We start from the raw sequence: 20,383 nt of genomic DNA, 5'->3' as shown, positions 1-20,383 counted from the left end.
CTCTCCATCTTGAAACAACCACACAGATGTTTGCCCTCATTTTTCAGATTTTCCCATTGTGTTCTTGTTCTTACGTATTAAACACATGCGTAACTTACGTAGTCACAGTAGCCACAAACATTTTTAGTCTTGATCCTCTGTGAATACTTAGACATCCTAGAAATGTATAATTTTTTTAATATAGATTTTTTCACCGGCCTAATAGATAACTTGGTGACCCTGTTATGAAACAGTATATCAGATTAATTGTTACACTGATATTTAATATGTTCCCTCGATAATGAAATCATGACAGATGTGTTCTGCATCGAAGAAAAATGTAATGAAAATGAAAAACTACTGATATGATTATATTATCTGACAACTTACTACATCACATTAGCCCATTATCAACCATTTTTAAAGGCTATAACATATATTGACCCAATGGTATAATATAGTAATAATGTATATTAATAACACAGTCTAAAAATGAAATAACTTGCTATTAAATCAAAATCCATCTTACATAATCTATTAATTACGTTGTCAATTATTTGTGTTTAAACGTTTTACATTTATACTTATTTAGCAGATGTTTTATTATGTTTGTTTTTTTAATAAAACTTTATGTTGATCTTCTCTGGGATTTTTGGAAACCCTGTTCCCCCACCTTTGGTAGGTCATATATAAGGTTACTACTAGATAACATAAAAAGCAGTTATTACATCAACATTTGGTACCTTCCTGTCTGTTGTTGGTAACTAAACAATGGAGCATCAGTGTTGACTTCCGTGGTCAGTTGGAAGGAGTCAATGCAAGTACAATAAAGTTTGGCTCCTAAGAGTGTGTGAATCATGTACACTTGGTGATATCTTGAATTCAGTTTGACCAAACTTAGGCAATGAACGTTTGATCGTGTTTGGTTGTGTACGAGAAACTCTTATCATTATGTCTGAACTACACACTTGTGTGTTTGCGATGCAATTTTGCATGTTTTAAGGATTTTCTTCTGTCTTTTCAGGATGGTTCCTACCTGGCTGAGTTCCTGCTCGCTAAAGGCTACGAGGTAAGAGAGATATCCCGACTGCAGACTGAACAGTACCAGGAATTGGTCCTTTGAAAGCTCAGACACACACATACACAGAAATGAATGCAGACATACATGAATGCCAACGAACACAAAGCCACAAATTCCATCGATAAGCTGGATACAGCCACAGCAGTGTGTGGGAGCTCCTGAGGGATTGTGACGTAACTTGACAGTCAGCTTCGAACACGGACTGAATCACACTTTACCATGATAAGACCCTTTGTGTCGCTTTGAGCCTGTTCACCCCTCACCTTTTACTCCTGGGTCAGACCATTAACAGGGAAACGGTTGTTATTATACGGTCATACAAGTGAGGTCAGTGGCTTTACCCTGCTGCATGATGTGTTTTCAGGAGCTCAAAAAGTCAACAGCCTGTTGATGGATGCAAAGGTTAACAAGCTGTTTCTGACTGACTGAAGCTATGTAAGGCTTCAGTGTTTCTTTCATACCCATGAAAAGTGACTTTACATACAACGCACTTTCGAAAACATTCATGTTGCACTAGCGCTCATTGTGTTTTCCTGACAGTAGCTGCATGACTTCATTTCCCCTCAGATGTGTCGCAGCGCACACACACACACACACACACACACACACACACACACACACACACCTCCATCCCAGCATGCCTGGTCAGCTTCACCATCTGCTGCCTGGTTCAGAGACCGCACAGAGGAAGTGGACTGGGTCCAAGCTGGGGATGCTGCATGTGGAGGGGGTGGTATGGGGGGTGGCATTAAAGAGGAGCGTACAGGCTGGCAGGAAGTACACAGTGAATAAAGGAAGTGAGGTCAGGGCACAGCGTCCTCCATCTAATGGACTCCCCTTGGATCAGGTTCTGTTATCTTCCCTGAACAGAACTTCCTCACACCTCCTCCTCAGAACAGAGAGTACAGATCACAGGCAGCATTAAAAACACACAATGACACACAATATTGTTATATCAACTTTATTTCAATACAAAATACTGTTCTAGTCAAAGAAACTCTGTAAATCAAAGTAGGCCATTATACCGTATTTGACATTTTTTCTTTTAAAGAAAAATACTGTACTGTAAATTATTAAAATCTTTCTATATGCTGCTAGTCAATTTTTTGTCCATGTCCATTGAGATTTGATTGGCAGTTACTGGCATGTTATCTCTTTTCTGGTCCATTTGTGTAAATGTGGAGCTAATTAAACTCTTGCAGTTGCTTCACAGTAAAATCTATGATCAGCAGTGTTTTCTTCAGTGGTGGCTTTTACTGTAAGGAAGCTGCACAACGTTTGCAACAAGACAATCTGAAGACAACATCAACAAAGTTAACTAAGCATGATAATGTTGTAGTAATATTTATGTTAAAACTGAAGTGGTCTAAATAATTATTGTAACAAAAAGTATTATAAAGCCTGAAATGAATAAATCTCCTTGTGTCTATTTCTTCGGTCTTCTTTTCTCACAGGTTCATGGTATTTTGCGTCGTTCCAGCTCCTTCAACACGGGTCGCATTGAGCATCTTTACCAGAACCCACAGACACACACAGAAGGCAGTAAGTATGCTGTCTACACCACCAGTTGATTTGCAAAAAATCTATCACCTTACAAATATTAAAGAAAATTTCTTTTGGTTTGTTGTTTTGTGAAATCTTGATTAGACATTTTATAATTCAAATACTTAGAGATACCGTTTTATCATGTGTCTCTACTTTAGTTATTAATACGGGTACAAACCACAGTTGCCAGAGCTGCCAATAGCTGCAGCTCTGAGCACCAGTCTTAAAAACTGTCTGTCTTTAGGTTATTTATATTTAAGCTGTACGACAATTTGAATGAGAGCTTGGTACCTTGGTGAAAAACACCCTAGACTGCAGTAATGCTGTACTTAATGCACATGCACAGATTTACAAGATAAATCACAAGATTACAGCTTTCACAGTGACACCATGTGAACTGGTAGAAAAAAAAAATCATCACCAGGATCTGTTGGCTGTAAGCTAATGTCTGTCAATTGGCTGAATCTGTTATAAAACACACAAAAAACAGCAGCGGCAGTTGCTGATTTTTCTTCTCGATTTTTGACATGTATGATAAGTCCAAAACAAACAAAACAATCACGGTAAGTGAATATGTGAAGGGCCAATAGGTGTGAATTACAGTAGGAACAAGCTTTTGTTTTTAAAAATGGAAATGACTGTCTGTTTGTATTTAAGTGAGTCCTGTTTTGCATGTGAGTGTGTGTTTGTCTTTGTCAGACATGAAGCTGCATTATGGCGATCTCACTGACAGCACGTGTCTTGTGAAGATCATCAACCAGGTGAAGCCTACAGAGATCTACAACCTGGGCGCTCAAAGTCACGTCAAGGTAATGTGATCCCAGAAACACATCTGCAGCACTCTCATGGATCTTTACTCTACGCAACACACTGCGTTCCTCCAAATGAAGACCCCCTTTCTGATTCGACTTTTCCAATAAACATTGTTCCCTGGAATCACTGCACATGAGTTTGTTTTGGAGAGCCAGACAAAGGAAAAGAGCTGATAACTATCTTGATAACAGTGAATGCATTCCAACAACATACGGTAATCATAGGGAATTTGTTTAGACTATTCTTATTGCTCCATCCAAGTGTGAAATGTGAAATGTTGTAATTTAACAGCAGCTTTTTAAATCAGGAAATACCATATTAACACTAGCCTTGTCTTGGATTTCATATTGGCCTATTGTTTGTTTTCTGGATTTTGTTTCCTGGCTAGAAACCTTGTGAACAGTGCTGTCCAGCAGCAGACTCTTAAATGAGTTGGATAAAGTGAAGAATCTTTAAAGAGGTCATATTATGCTTTTTGGCTTTCCCCCTCTCCTTTATTGAGTTATATATCTTTTTTTGTGCATGTAATAGGTTTGCAAAATGAAAAAGCCCAGAGTCCAGCCCAAAGGGAGTTCCCATCTCCCACAGAAAACTGAAGTCCAGCCTTTTCCCTTTGATCCCTGTGATGTCACAGCAAAATGCGAGTCATGATGCTCGTCTAGCGGCTAGTCCGACACGCCCTCAAATACACTGGTGGAAAAACACTCTGAGCTTCAGCACAGAGTGACAAGACGTCCGCCTGCTGCCTCTCCTCTCCCTTCTAAACACTAGCTACCTACCAGGCAGTCAATGGACATAAAGTTGTTTCTGTGATGTAGAGACAGAGCCCACTTATAACTTTAAGGATGAAAGATACTTTTGTTACAAATTAATAACTCCGCCACTCTGAAACTCTTGCTCCAGTCCATGTTGCCAAGCTGGTAAGGGGCTTAATAGGCTACAGCTGAACCAAAGTCGTATTTACCGGCTTCTCACGACCCGCTCTACTCTGCTTCTGATTGGCTAGTAGTCCTTACTTAGGAACTGCACATGTGGAACTCCCAACAAAGATCATTTAGAGACAAGATGTATCACTCCAAAGCTAAAACGGAGCGTTCAACACACAAGGTGAAAAGAGGAGCTGCAGCAATGTGCAGTATGACAAAAATATTAGTCATTTTTTGAAAATGAAACCATGTAAACGTCTATGAAAATTCTCAGTCATCCAGGTCATAGTTATCCAACGAAGGTTAAAATCAAGGGCAACCAAGTCCAGTTGCCCTTGAAAACCATGTAAACCTGTTCTGGTACAACCCCTAAATAAGATTTTGAACCTGAAAATGTGCATAATACCACCTCTTTCTTGCCTTTTGAAATGTAAAAAGCAAAAAGTTAACTCATTGTTCTGTAAAGCTGCATGAATCAATTTTTGGCCACTTGGCGAGGGGATAACCGCCAGTAAAGACAGCCAGCGCTGACAGCCAGTGCTGACACATTATTGCCTTATAAAGACAAACAATTGTCTGTTTGCAGTTTCAGCAACATTCCCACTGGAATTGTGTTTTTGTTCAGTTAGGAACAATATTCACTTTACTTTTGGCTCTGATTTGGTCTCTGCTGACTCCTGTGAAAAATATTCTCAGCTCATCTAGCAGCTCTTTAGCTGCTAGATGGATGTTCTACTTTTTTTCACCATTGTTACGACCCGGCTTGTTATGGAGAGCATTAACATAAGATTGGGATTGAAAATTAGGTGGAACATGACAACTGGAATGGTTCTGGTTAATGTTATGTGTTTAATTAACCAAGGGAGTGCTTGCACAAGAAATACAACAAAAGAAGGACTATACAGGTGCTGACAAGCAGCTGTTAAAGAAAATAGAACAAAAGAGGGTCTTACAGATACAGTTAAATAGCTCTTGGCTTAAAATGCAGTTGTTGCTCTAAAGAACAAAATAACAATAAGAGGTCAGCACCCATAAGCTTACAAAATACAAATAAAGAAAACAACTAGCAGTTATTCTGCAAACTAAGGCGTGTCCAACACTTGGTACACTATTCCGCATGCAGCTGGGGTTTATTGACTTCTGATTGGTAGGTTCAGTCCGACCATAGCCACACCAATCACAGATGCCAGTGAACAGCAACCACGAAGTAGGCGGTCTCATCTCCAGAGGGACCAATACTTGACGGGGATTCACACAGCTGGATTTGCATAACTGGCAGAATCTCTAAGGGGACAGCACAATTAATACTTACTGAAGGGCAGCCAGCCGCAGCCATAACGCAGAGTAGTCTCTAAATTTTTATACAGTTATGTTTTTTCGTTATTTCAGGCAAACAGTTTTTAAAAAAAGTTAAAATAGTAATCTATCTATTTAGCATTGGACTCCTTTAACATTGTTAGAATCCCGATGCAGCAGAAACAAAGATATTTTTTATTCCATGCATTTGATGGAATCTTTTTTCTTGTCAAAACCCTGTGCCTATATTACCCACAATGCAACCCGACTCCAGACAGTTCCGTTGGAGATGTCAGTGTCAAATCTGTACCGTCTGCTGGATCTGTTCTGCACATGCGCAAAAGTGGTTCTGTCAGTCAAAGAAGGTTACCGCAAATTTGCCTATACAAAATGATCCAACTAAATCTTTCAAATCAAGAAAAAATGTTTTTTAATTACTGGAGATGAAACTGTTCACTATCATGTGATAGGAATATAGTTAAGATATGAAAAACCTTATTCAACAGTACATTTTTAATTTCTAATAATGACAACAATCTAACAATGTAGCAACACAAAGGAGGCTAACCCTAGCTGCTAGCTGTCAACACCTTTTATACTAACGTATGTTAGTATAATACTAACGCTTCCGGTCTAGACAGGGCGTCTGATACAGACACACCCAGGGGCGTCTTGCATCAAATACTGCTTTGTCAGCCTTTCTGAAAGCGTCAGTATTTGATGCCCAGAGATGAGAACAGACAACAACACACAAGTAATTATGAACAGGCACATTTGTGGTAACCTTCTTTGACAGACAAGACCACTTTTGCGCATGTGCAGATAGGAATCTGGCAGGCAGCATGGACTTGGTACCAACAGATGCAGCTAATGTGGCCTTGGGCCACCATCCTCATGCAGAGATGAGGAGCTGGCTACAGAGGTCTAGTAAACTCACTTCTTTCTAACGCCCATCCTTCATCTTTTAGACTTTTATGTGGAAAGTTCCCCTTTGATGATAAAAAATTGATTAATAGAACATCAACAAGGATTAACTAGTATGTCAAGCATCTTTAATGTCTTTTCAAGTTTATTTTCATATCATAACTAACATGGGGGGCGGCGCGGTGCTGTTGTGGTTAGCATTGTCGCCTCACAGCAAGAAAGTCGTGGATTCAAACCTCGGTTGCCCCGGCCTTTCTGTGTGGAGTTTGCATGTTCTCCCTGTGTTTGCGTGGGTTCTCTCTGGGTGCTCCGGAGACATGCGGACTAGGTTGGTGACCCTAAATTGTCCTTAGGTGTGAGTGTGACTGGTTGTTTGTCTAAGTGTGGCCCTGCGATGGATTGGCGGCCTGTCCAGGGTGTACCCCGCGTTTCGCCTGATGTCAGCTGGGATGGATGGATGGATGGATGGATGGAACTAACATGGGTTGTAAGCAGCAACTGCAAGGAAAGCAAACTTTTCCAAAAGCTAGTGTTATACTTTGTCAGCAGTAATTTAAGGTATGCAAGACTTGTAATTAAGGGGCTTAAACATACATGTGGTGCCTTCAGCACACTACTTTAAGTCTTTAACATGAAGCCTGACTTCGTTTTCACTGTTACATCAAGTAGATGTAAAAACATTCTCGCCTTTTAAAGTCATTATTTGTCAAGTCAGTTTAAAACTTTGCCTCCCCAAATATAGTAAACTGTGTTTGAATGCCAGTGTCTGCATATGGTCAGACTGCTGCTGTGAACGGTTAACAGCAGATGATGGCAAAAAGGGACTTTCAGTTCTGGGAAGTGAGCGGCTCGTGCGGAGGATGCTGGAGCTGATGGGACAGGAAGTAATGTTTTCTTGGATGGGTCAGTCTGTGTCACAATGTCCCTTTTGTCTGAGAGCTCCGCAGTGATCCCAGGAGATCCCTCGGCGCCGCCCCCCCTTCCCCTCGTCCTGCCCCTCCACACTGGGATCTGACACAGAGTCTCCAGGCAGCACCGATCCTCCGTCACCATAGCGGTTTGGGTGGGATATGAAGCCAAGAGCTTAGTCAGATCATAGATAATCAGGCCATTTGTAATGTGAACATGAGACACTGCTTTTCAATAGTAGTAGTTTCTTCATTGAATCCAACCACATTAGGTTGAGACATTATATTTCTTCATTGAATCCAACCACATTAGGTAGATATATTATATTATCATTTGTCAGATTTCAGTTTTTAAAGTAAAACTGGAAGAGCTAGGACAAGAGCTAGGCCACCCAGCTTGTCTCTGGGGTGTACCGTAAACATTTAAAACAAAGCAACATTATCATTCAGTTGGAGTAATCATCATGTCCACCTGATGAACGTCCAATTTCCATTCTTGCTTAAGCTCTGTTTTAGTCACAACCAACTCCCGAGAAAAATATCTGGCTTTTTAGCTGCTAGTTGATCCCGTTTCTTCAACAACTAGCCGCTAACTTTGTCTTTTTTGGTGCATGGGCAAGTATATATTGAAATAAATCGTTTAAAAAAAGCAAAAAATGGCCCAAAGTCTGTGGTTCCAGCTTTTCCAGTGTGAGGATTTACAGCCTTTCTCTGCTTTTTGCATTATAAACGGAATATCTTTGGGTTTTGTACTGTTGGTTGGACAAAAGAACTGTTTATTTATTTTATTTAACCCGATAATTCATTAAGAAAATACTATATTAATCGATAAAATAATCCTTAGCTGCAGTCCAAGTTGAGAGCTCATAGTGAATGCTAAAAAGATTCATTTGATGCAGTGTTGGTATAAAAAATGCCAGTGTTTATTCAATGTTAAGTTTACAACCACTTTGTTCTCAGTCTTTACAAAGAGCATTTGTCATGGAGTGCTGCAGGGATGGCATATTTTTGTAGGCAAACCCGGGAAATTAGCATTGCCCTGGTTCCCTCAACAAAAAGCCAATGGGATTTTCCCATTTGATTGCAGAAAAGAAGTTATTTGGCAAACAAACGTTTATGATACTACATGTTTTGTTCAGCAAATTAACACAACTAGTATGATTTTTGATACGGAAATGCAATCGCCTGAAGTAAATAACTAACGTTAGGCTGTAATATCTCCTCCAATAAGATTCTAATTTGTAATATAATTTTGGGTTGTTTGACGTTTAATGCTCTTGACAACCTCTGTAACCCCTTGTTAGTAACTGCCTTTTTAAAGACAGGTGAAATCTGCAAAAATCAAAGAGCGGGGTATTCACTGACGTGTTTTACGTCGTAGAACACACCTTGAAGATCTCTTAAGCTTGTCCACGGACCTTATTAACTGTTTGCTGATGCTCTAATAGCATATCTGCAAAAAGTGGGATTAAGAACTAAAAAACAGGAAAGACCGAAAATAAATAATGAAGAAAGACAGACAGACGGAAAAAGAAGAGAGTTGGAGAATAACTCCCCTCTCCACATCCTTTGTGGTCAGAGGCCGTGACTATGCTCCCACCTCCCACATGGAAGAACATCCTCGGCCACACACACTCAGAGTGACAGAAAATCCCTGTACCTGTTCGAGGCTCTCTTGTGCTTATTTGTTTCCACACCAATAAACCCGTCTCTGGTAGCTCCTCACCACATGCTGCCCGCTCTGAACAGCTGAGCCCACTGGATTACTGGCAGCAGTGGTGTGGAGCAATTTCCAGTCTCTCCCACCACAGAGGAAAAAGATCACTCATAATGGCTACTCAGCATCTCTCTCTTCCTTCCCGCCAGCCCTCTCCTCGTTGCCGCCGTTTACAGGGAATCCCTTCTGAGGCCAGCTTGTTCATCAGACTCACCTGGGGAGCGTGAGTTGTAGTACTGGTTTGATATTGGCTGTGTGTGTGTGGGTGCTGGTTTCCGCTGTAGAGAGTCATCACTGAGAACAGAGTGAAGATTATTTTCTAAAGCTGCAGGGGCGGAGGTGGACGGGGGAATAGTGGACGCACACTAACGGGCCAGGAAGGCAGCCAGCTGCAGTATCAAAAGATCAGCACACAAAGGAAACAGAAGGGATATTATTTCATTTATATGTGACTGTAAATCGTTGATCAGTATGATTTTCTAAAGAAATATTCTAAAGATATTTCAACAGTATTTTACTTATGAGTCTCTGGTGGATTGTTAATTGGAGTGATCTGCACGAACTCAACTAATCCAATCCCTGTGGATGGATTGTAGCCGATTAGCGTAATCCGAAAAGCGATTTAAAAGCCCTAAAGATTAATTGTTCAAACAGGGGACTACTTCACTGTTTGCAATGGATCTGAAGATGGATGTTAAATTGATGATAGGAGATACAATTAAATACATTTGTTCCTCCTAGAATTTGTAATTTTGCTTGCTAATTGCTATAGTTTCAGCACAAAATAATAAATTTCACAACTACGTTTATGGACCAAAGTCAGAGTAACAAGATTAAGAGTCTATAGCCACAGCATCAACTGTACTGAGGAAGAGTGGGGCATTTAGAGCTAAATGCTAACGTCAGTATGACAACATACTCTGTTACTTGTTAGCATGCTAGTATGTGGCAGATAATGTTTACAGTGTTCACTATTTTATTTTAGTATGCTCTCATTTGCTAATTAGTTATTAATGCAAAGTACAACAGAGGCTGATGGGAATGTGATCCACTGGATCACTAAAGTCATTTGCATTTTTCCTTCAGGCAACATGGATATCTATCTGTCTCCCAATTCCATGGAAATCCGTCTGAATGTTGTTGAGACATTTCAATGAAAACCAAAACTTTCAACCTCATGGTGGCCCTTGAGGTAAAATTCAGGGCTTCATCTTCTGGGGACCATGATTGTGAAACAAAATTTCATGGCAATCCATCCAATCCGTCTTTACCAAAGTTCATGTTCTGACAGTCAACCTACTGACATTGGAAACTATTGAGCCACGCTGCTAGCATTGCTAAAAATTTAGCCACAATCATTACATTCAAACTTACTTATATATGCAGTGTGGAGAACTTTGTCTTCCAAGAACCTGGCCTCTCAGGCACCGCTTGCCACAGACTATGTGTCATTCCAACTAAGCTTCTCGCTGAGCCATTTCTGATCTAATTCTAATTAATTTTGTTTAGCACTACTACATAGCATGGTAGGATGCACCAAGGTTCAATAATATAAAACTGCAAAGTTTGTCAGTTCCAGTTTGCTCAGCAAAACTACAAACCAGCCTGTTTATGCAGCCGCCGCTTCATCCAGAATGTCTCCTGTGTCTCATTGCTTTTTCTGGTCAGAAACTTTCAGGAATGCAAGTTTGAGTGACAGTTTTGCGGTCAGATGGGACTCATTAGCATGTAGTAGCATAAGTAATGTGTGTAGTTTGCAGGATTTCAACGACCAAAAGAGTCTAGACTGGCCAAAACCGTAATATTGTGAGGGTGTCCAAAATTGAAAAATGCAATGTGTTTTGTTAGTATATTCTAAGCTTGTGGCAGGAAGTGCTAAAAATAAGAAACACCACAAAAATATGGATGAATTTGATGCCTTTGTTCTTACTATTAAACAGGTTAACTGTCCAAAAAGTAAAAGAGAGACTAATCCCCCAAAAAGCCAAACAACAACACTGTAGGAATAATTCATGATTTATGCATCTTTCTGACAATAACAAGAACTGAATATTTTGGAAACTGCACTCGTAAAAAATGTATGACCAACGAACCTAAATGGGGAAGTGCTTACAGGCTGCTCACAGTAATCTGTTCTGCATCTGAGGGTTCAACACGACCCCATTGTGTTCTCCCACTGAAGCGATTCGCAGGAAACCCTCGAACAAAACCCCTCAACGTCGCTCTCTCCATGCGAGTTCTCCCACCTGCAGCTGTCACAGCAGACACACAGGGAGACGGGCTGAATTATTAACACACCTTGCCCATGACAGGGAAAATGACATGGGGGGGGGGACAGACAGAGATGGTGGAAAGAGTTCAGAGAGGTGAGAGGCTATATGTATTGAAGCAGCACTAGGTTTCCACTTCATTGTTTTTGGATGGCTTTTAAAGACAAAAGTGCAGATTGCATTCAGGAGACAGACTTCCTATATCTATATCCTTCATTATCCATATCCGAATTCCTCAGAAGGACTTATCATCCTCCTATTATCTTCTTACAGCTTTCTCTCTCTACTACCCTTTGGTCTCTCCCCCATCCGGGTTTGCAGAAGCTCCCACGCCACAGAGACACACAGGATTTAACACGCCTGTTTCCCCACAAAGCTCTGCACTGTTTGCTCTGTGTGTTGATGCATTTATAGGTCTAAAGCAGCTATTGTGCTGCTTGCCAGCAATTTACTCATACATACAGGCGGTAATACCACTACTTACCAAAGTTTGTGGGCATATTATGCAATTCTTGTACCTCGTTAGTAATGTGATTCAGTTGTTTTGACTCCCTGTGTGTCATCCAGTAGCGTGTGATGTGTGGATAGAGGATCTACTTGTGTGTTTAGACCAGCAATTTCCTGCCTTATTAGCCCTCGAACTGTTGAGGATGCATTTTTTTTTTACACAACACTTGCCAATTCTGCTCCAAAAAAGCTTAACTTTGCTTTCCAGTGAAAAACATGCGTTGCCAAATTTGGTGTTTTTTGTATTCTGATAAACTGAAGCATTAAATGCTCTTTTATGGGTTGAGATTATCCATCTGAGGCTAATAAAACTCTAAAAACCTATTGGATTATGTCACATAAAGGCTAACCCTTTATGACAACATGTGTTGTCTCAAAATATTTTCCAAGAAACATCCCAAGACTTTTCTGTTTTAAGGCCAATAAAACAGTTTAAAAACTAACTGGACTATGTAAAGAATCAGACACCTAAGCTCGTTCTCCGTCGGTCATTAAAAGCTGTAATTTTATTGAAAATGCAAATACTCCTGCTTATAGGCTAATAACACCTTTTTAAAAGCCATTGGATTATCTCAAAATGTTTTACCACAAAGCTTAAAACATGACTGTTTTGGTAGCTCTTGGTAAATATAGTTTTCACAGGACATATTTGTGTATATTTTTAAGACAAATAAAACCTTTTAAAAACACATTAGATCACAAGTCCATTGTAACACTCAAACTGAAACTGAAAACAGTTTGTTTTTTTTTAGTTTCCATTGTAGCAAAATGTGGCTTGCACAGTACAATGACAATAATTTTGTAAATTCTACTTCCCCTCCTTTTTAGGCTTTAAAACCCTTTTACAAATCAGCTAGATGATCTCAAAAAAAAAATTCTTTTCTGAATTTGTGAAAGGAATTTGGAGATTAGTTCAATGATAGACAAAAGAGTTTTCCTTTTTATTTCAGGAAAATGTTAGGAGAAACCTGGTTTTCACAGGACAGCGCCAAGCATTTTTAAACCTGTCAGTGAATGATGAGCGGTCTTGTCTCTGTAACAGCCCATTGGCCGGGTTTACTCACCAACTGATTGGTGTTTACGTTATTTCCGTCCAATCAGCCCTCAGTGGCACGCTTGCAGTGGTGTGTGTATCTCATTGGGATAAAGGCTCGCCTGGAACCAAATTAGTGCATTCCTCACTGAAGTATGTGTTTTCTGTCTCTTAGGACTCATTAGCTGCATGTGTGCGGTTTGTGTGTATTTAAGGTGCCATGTTTTCCATTGTTTTAAAATTGGCTTTCAGAATCAAAATCCTGGTGGTTTTGGCCAAGTGGAGATGCATTATAATCTCTGTGCCTACATTTTCTCATGCGTCCCGCCTATTGAATGAGCAGAAACAGGACTGCGTCGTGCTGGTGGCCTGGCTGTCAGCGGTCAGAATAGCTCCCTGAGCAGGCTGTTTCCCATTTTGAAAGGTTAGGCCTTGATGCAGGGCAGCTTGCCTGGCCTGGGTCGAAAGTGAACTTTAGCTTAAGAATAGCCTCTTATGTGCCAAGAGAAACAAGTCTGCACTTTCCTCGTTCAGAGTCAGGGAATGTTTTGTGGTTGTGCTTTGTGGGTCAGATTTGTTGCTCCACTCATGAGTCAGTTCTTTTTCTGTTTTCCAGCAAGGTTGTAACACATGGAAACATGCAGTTTGGGAAAGGGGTGGGGTGGGGGGGCTTTTTGAGGTTTGTTGAGTAAATACACTGAGTCAATAAATAGTATCACAAAGCTAAATATGATTACATCTAAGTCTGAATCTTAAATCAAACCCCAAATATTCCACATCAGCTGCCCTGTTCGCGTGAGATACAGAAGCCAAGATAATCTGTGTAGATGTAGTTTCACCTGTGATTTATAGATGGCAGCAGTGAGCCACTGTGGACGACTCCCTTGGTAGTTTCAGTCAGGACCTTAGTCAGCTATTAAACAGCAGTGGGTCCCAGTCAGGTCTATAAACGGGATAAAACGTACACATATGGGTTTTTATAGGATCCAGCTTTATTATAATTAATATTTTTTTATAAATTTTTGAAAGTTTTTCTTATTATCAAAAAACAACAACATAATATTTACGAAAAAGGACACGAGTAATCCAGGCATTTAAATTGGAGAGCTTTAAAGATTAATAGATTAGTCAAATTAACAACAGTTAATTGTTGATAAATTAAGTCACAAAATGGGGTTCCAGCTTCTCAAATGTGAGGATTTGCTGCTTTTCTCTGTTTCATATCAGTGTAAATTTAAATCTTGAGGATGCAGCTTTAACGAAAGTAATCAACTTTTTCTTGTTTTGAACTCATTTGTTAGTATAATTTTTGATTTATTTTGAACAAGAGAGGCAATATAAATTGGGCTTAAACTGCTTAAAGTGTGAGGATTCGCAGCTTTTCTCTGTTGTATCTGACGGTTCACTGAATATCTTTGACGAAACAAGCAATTTAAAAATGTCCCCTTGGGCTCTGGGAACTTGTGATGAACATTTAATTGTTTTCTTTAGACAAAATGAATAGTTGATTCCTTTAAAAAGTAACAGACTGGTTCATTGTTAATGAAAATAATACTACTTTAATATTTAAACTATAGTTGAAATAATAAATTGATTAATCGATTAGTTGACTTTGATTTTTTTAATTTTCAGCTTCTCAAATGTGTGGATTTGCTACTTTTCCTTGTTATTTATATTTAAAATAATCGTAACAATAGAACAAAGTATAGCTTGATCTTGATCTCTTGAAGGTGCAAATAAAACACAAACTAAGATTTAGTTTAAAATCTGCAGTGGTTTAGTGTCTCAGCGGTTTCAGCTTTGTTTTAATGATAGAAGCATTTGTTTCAGTGCCAGCTCTGGATGAGGCCCTCTGCAGGTCACTCTATCACATTACAGCTTCTCTCTAGGCGCAGGGATGACAGGTAGGCATAGTTTGGAGTTACACATATTTAGTTAGTTAGTCAAATTAATAAATGGTTGAAATCAATAATGGGAAAATGGCAAAATGCTGCTGTTGAGGAAACAAATGTAAGAAACTATTGGATTTTAGCTTTTATTGTTTTCCTCATCTGCTATATCACCTCCACCTCTAACTTTCTTTCTCTCTCTTTTTGCGTGTCACTCCATTTTTACCTCTTTCATCAGTGATTTACAGTAGCCTGTAGCGTGTTTGTCGGTACAATGCTCACCACAGTAAACACTCAAAACTGGGGTTGTGTGCTTAATTAGTTTGGTGTAGTTAGTAAGAGCTGAGGCCAGAAGATGGTATCCAGGGATTACACTAAATATTTATCAAACTCATCAGATCTTCCTGTTGCTATGTCCTCCAGGAAGACATTTGGCAATGCTTATCAGCTTCATGGCTTTATACTGGATGTTCTGTAATGATTTATCTTTTTCTGCTTCAGTTCTGCTGGTTGTGTGATCAGTGAACAAGGCATGCCATGGCTTAAAAGATTCTTCATCAGCTAATTCCAAGTTATATATAGTTCGTGTAAAAGAGCTGCTTGAAAAGGTTTGTTTTTCTTGCCTGTTAGACCTAACCTACAATTAGAGTCTACGTGGCATTTAGCTCATCATTATTTCTATAAATATCCTGATGTAGACATATCTAAATAATTATGTATGTCGAAGGCCAAAAGCGATGTTTGAACCTGTGAATGGGACACTATAAACAGCAAACTGGAAAACGTTTGGACTGTAAAATTAATTCAATTAAATGAACTGATTTTTTTTATCATTAACTCAATGAAACGTTCTCGTTAACAGGTCTAGTTCAATCAATGATACAGTAGCTAATTCCGCTGTCAGCACTGATCCTGGTTCAGTTCTCTGAAGTTGACTCCGCTTTACCTGATAAAAACTAATAAACAAAGTAAACAGCATATTTAACATGTTTAGTTATCACACGATTTTAAGGGAAACTGCTCACTCATATTTTTATGTCCACAAAACATAATGACCTAATGTTGTTCACTGTGATACGGTCAGCTGAGACTGTGGAGTAAAGAGTAAAAATCAAAGTACGTCATCCTCTTAGGAAAGACTTCTTCTTCTAGTTGATGCACAAATTAAACATCTAAACTAAGAACTGGAATTTCTTCATTTTAATTCGAATTCCTTAACTCCTTTCTTTCTTTGTTATGTTTGTTGATTTGTTTCTATTTTTATTTGCCATTCTGACATTGACTCTGATTATGTGTGTCTTTGTAATGTACACTTGCCTACTGTGTATAAATACACGCATTGTCAATATAATTGGTTAATAAATTGAAAATAAATGTATAACAAATCATTTAACAAAGTAGGTGACACGCAACACCCACTTTTGGGGTTTGTGGTAGCTTTTCAGATATTTTCCACTCGTTAATTCTGCCCATCTCGTTGTCTTTGATTTTAAAATGAGCACATCTGTCATAGTTTAAAAATGTTTGCCATGATATTTCAGTTTATTTTTGTAGTTTGGATGATTTCTGTGCAACGTAACATTTACTGTCACTGTAGGGTTTGGTTTTGGTGTATTGACATTGTGGCTTCAGTGATGGCTTCTTACGCTTCAGCTGCAGCTATACAAGGCACCTGTAACCAAATGTAACAAATCTCCAGTTTGTGTTGTATATAAGCTTCATGCACATGATGTGTGCTTTTTAATTTTATTTTGCATCAGTTGTCAGTTAGCATAGCTGGTAGTGCTTCCAGTAACAGGAGGGTAAATCACACCTCAGTTGACATTGAGATTTGTCAGAATTGGGATTTTTCTCTAGTGTGCATACATGGTGGTGTTTACATAGACATTATATCATGTGTACAAAGGGATTGTTTTGTGAGCTGACTATGTACATGCCCACAAGAAGAAAGGCTTAGTAAATATGTATGTGCATTTATTTTGTCTGTTTTCACTTGTTTGTCTCAAGAGGTGCCAAACTGCACCTCGACTTTATTATTATTTTAATGAAGATAATTCTTCTGTCACCATTGCAGCCTCTTAATTACACTATATTCCCAAACACCCACACTGGCTGTGACACACAGTGAAAAGATGCAGCCACACTCAATCTTTCCATAAGTGACATAAGCTCATTACTCACAGTAAACATTGTTGCTAATCTGTGAACACAAGTCCTAACTGCTGTTGCCCACTCTCTGCTGTGTGTTCACATTCTCATAGATACAACACACACACACACACACACACACACACACACACACACACACACACACACACACACACACACTTCCACTGCTAATGGCATGTTTGTGTAATTCAGCTGGTTGTTTTTCTTCAGAGCAGTCGGATCCCACTTGTACACAGCTCAGAAGCTATTGTTCCTAACCGTTTTGAAAAGAAAATTATGATGTTAAACTCAAATTAGGGATGAAAGGCAGGGCCCAAAAAATAAGCAAGTATAATTCTTATTTCACAATCTTTAAATTCCCTTTTTAAGAGTGTCACAATCTGTAATTGTTCCAAAAGGCACCATTCCCTTTATTATTTTGATTAGGAACGCGTGTGGGTGTACTCCATGTTCTCAGCTTAAGAACGTGTATCTGTTGGGTAATTTGAGGATTGCAATCTATTTACAAAAGCCTTCTGTAATGAGCTATGATGTCAGTTGTTTGGATCACATCATGGAATGATGATCGGGGGAACAAAAACAAGAAGAGGAGTTGAATCAAAAGCAGAGATGAAATGAGAAGTGGGCGAGAATTGGACGAGTTGTGACATTAGATCCTAATCTAGATGAGTGTAATTGTTTTAGTCTTTTGTTGACTTAATGAAGGTGTTATTCTACAGCATGGAATTTTTTTTTATCTGCAGCTGCTTTGTGTGTTTGTAGGTTGCTGCCTTTGCCTGTGTGTTTTTAATTGAAGCTTTAAATCAGGCTGTCATATTTGTATGAAGGGTTGGGCCCCTCTTACCTTGTCTCTTGTCATCAAAACAAACAGACCTTTATTCTCAGAGAGGTCGGGATCATCAGGTACAATAAACAGTGAGCACAGTTGCTCAGCGAACTATTCATCAACAGGGAGCAGTGTAAGAGATGTACTCGCATTGCATCGATGTGTTTTATCTGTAAGGGTATTTTTTGGTATCATGTGGTAGCTTTTCAGGCAGAAATTTGAGAAATTTGCTTTGAAATTATAAAAAAACCCCCACTACTTAAACTAAATAGCCACTACAGATATTTTCCCTTGAGTTAGGCTGCGTGTTCGGATATCTTATCAAAACCCTTTACTTTTTTTTCCTCTGAAAACATTGGAACACAAAATTTTGAACCCTTAGCAGCGGGGAATTGCTCCCTTTTAGCCACATTAGCATTAGTGAAGTGAGACACTGGTGTTGGTGTATGGCTCGTTCACGTCATATGGGATGAATGGTAGAGATGGGAACAATTCCCATGTTAAGAACTTGCAAGCATCTACATCATCACACAGTTGTAGTGTTCTGTCCGTCGACGATGTAACACTATATCCATTAAGTTTGGATTTAATTACATTGAATAACAGACTACGGTTGGCATTTGGCAGCCATGTTTGTTTGGTTTATACACTCACTGGCCAAAAGGTACACCTGTTCAATTGCTTGTTAACACAGATGCCAAATCAGCCAATCACATGGCAGCAACTCACTGCATTTAGGCATGTAGATGTGGTCAAAACAACTTGCTGAAGTTCAAACCGAGCATCAGAATGGGGAAGAAATGGGATTTAGTGACTTTGAACATGGCGTGGTTGTTGGTTCGAGACTGGCTGGTCTGAGTATTTCAGAAACTGCTGATCTACTGGGATTTTCACGCATAACCATCTCTAGGGTTTACAGAGAACGGTCTGAAAAAGAGAAACTATCCAGTGAGCGGCAGTTGTGTGGACAAAAATGCCTTGTTAATGTCAGAGGTCAGAGGAGAATGGGCAGACTGATTCACAGAAAGGCAACAGTTACTCAAATAACCACTCGTTACAGCCATAGTATGCAGAATTCCATCTCTGGGTGCACAATACGTCGAACCTTGAAGCAGATGAGCTACAGCAGCAGAAGACAACACTGGGTGCCACTCAGCTAAGAACAAGAAAGTGAAGCTACAATTTGCACAGGCTCACCAAATTGGACCTAAGAATATTGGAAGAAAGTTGCCTGGTCTGATGAGTTTCTATTTCAGCTGCGACATTCAGATGGTAGGGTCAGAATTTGCACAACATGAAAGCATGGATCTATCCTGCCTTGTATCAACGGTTCAAGCTGGTGGTGGATGTGTAATGTGTGGGGGATATATTCTTGGCACACTTTGGGCTCCTTAGTACCATCTGAGCATAGTTTAAACGCGACAGCCTACCAGAGTATTGTTGCTGACCATGTCCATCCCTTTATGACCACAGTGTACCCATCTTCTGATGGCTGCTTCCAGCAGGATAATGCACAATGTCACAAAGCTTAAATCATCTCAAATAGTTTTTTTTGAACATGACAATGAGTTTCCTATACTCCAATAGCCTCCACAGTCACCAGATCTCAATCCAATAGAGCACCTTTGGGATGTCGTGGAACGGGAGATTTGCATCATGCGTGTGCAGCCGACAAATCTGCAGCAACTGCGTGATGCCATCATGTCAATATGGACCAAAGTCTCTGAGGACTGTTTCCAACACCTTGTTGAAAGTATTTAAGAATTAAGGCAGGTCTGGAGGCAAAAGGGGTCCAACCCAGTACTAGCAAGTTGTACCTAATAAAGTGGCCAGTGTAAGTGCCAAGTCAGATATATTGAACGACTTTGATGTTGATGTGAAAGCTATTTATAAGTTGAAAAATTATAATTTCAATAACTCAGATTTGACATATGGCTCGACTCACCTTCGACGTTCACGTTAAGCCCAAAGATGTTGGATGTGGTTGAGGTCGGGGCTCTGTGCAGACCAATAAAGTTATTCCACACCAAATGGGGAAACCATTTCTTTATGGACCTGGCTGGGTGTCATTGTTGAAACAGGAAAGTGACAAAAACAAACTGTTGCCCTAATGTTGGAAGAACACTATTGTCTAAAATATTATTAAATGCTGTAGTATTAAGATTTTTCTTACTTGGAACTGACGGTCCTAGGCGACACCATGAAAAAAAGCCCCAGACCAAAAGTACACATAACTGGGCTATATAGCTAAGGATGTACACATACTTTTGGCAATATATTGCTTATAGGTTAGAGAATACAATATGAATAATAATTAAAATGTGTATTAACATATAACAATTAGACATTGTGATCCTCTTTAAAGCACCGTTGTTGACCAATGTCTTTGACTGTGGGCTCATGAGTGTGTGGTCACACACATGGCCCATGACCTTCTGTCCAGCAGTTTGGTGCTGCCAGATGTATGAGTGGCAAATAAATCAAACCAACAGGAATGACT

General features: G+C 39.5%; 1 protein-coding gene across 1 annotated transcript in view; it reads left to right on the top strand.

Annotated features, from left to right (window-relative positions):
• The window catches only part of gmds (GDP-mannose 4,6-dehydratase), a 177,830-nt gene that overhangs the window by 12,524 nt on the left and 144,923 nt on the right, over positions 1 to 20,383 (top strand). Inside the window, exons 2-4 of the mRNA XM_046049763.1 lie at positions 1,004 to 1,048; positions 2,515 to 2,602; positions 3,305 to 3,414. Of these exons, the coding sequence (XP_045905719.1) occupies positions 1,004 to 1,048; positions 2,515 to 2,602; positions 3,305 to 3,414 (243 nt within the window). The remainder of the gene's footprint in view (positions 1 to 1,003; positions 1,049 to 2,514; positions 2,603 to 3,304; positions 3,415 to 20,383) is intronic.

Source organism: Micropterus dolomieu, linkage group LG05, assembly GCF_021292245.1.
Source record: "Micropterus dolomieu isolate WLL.071019.BEF.003 ecotype Adirondacks linkage group LG05, ASM2129224v1, whole genome shotgun sequence".
NCBI lineage: Eukaryota > Metazoa > Chordata > Actinopteri > Centrarchiformes > Centrarchidae > Micropterus > Micropterus dolomieu.
This window is presented reverse-complemented; position numbering and strand designations above follow the sequence as displayed.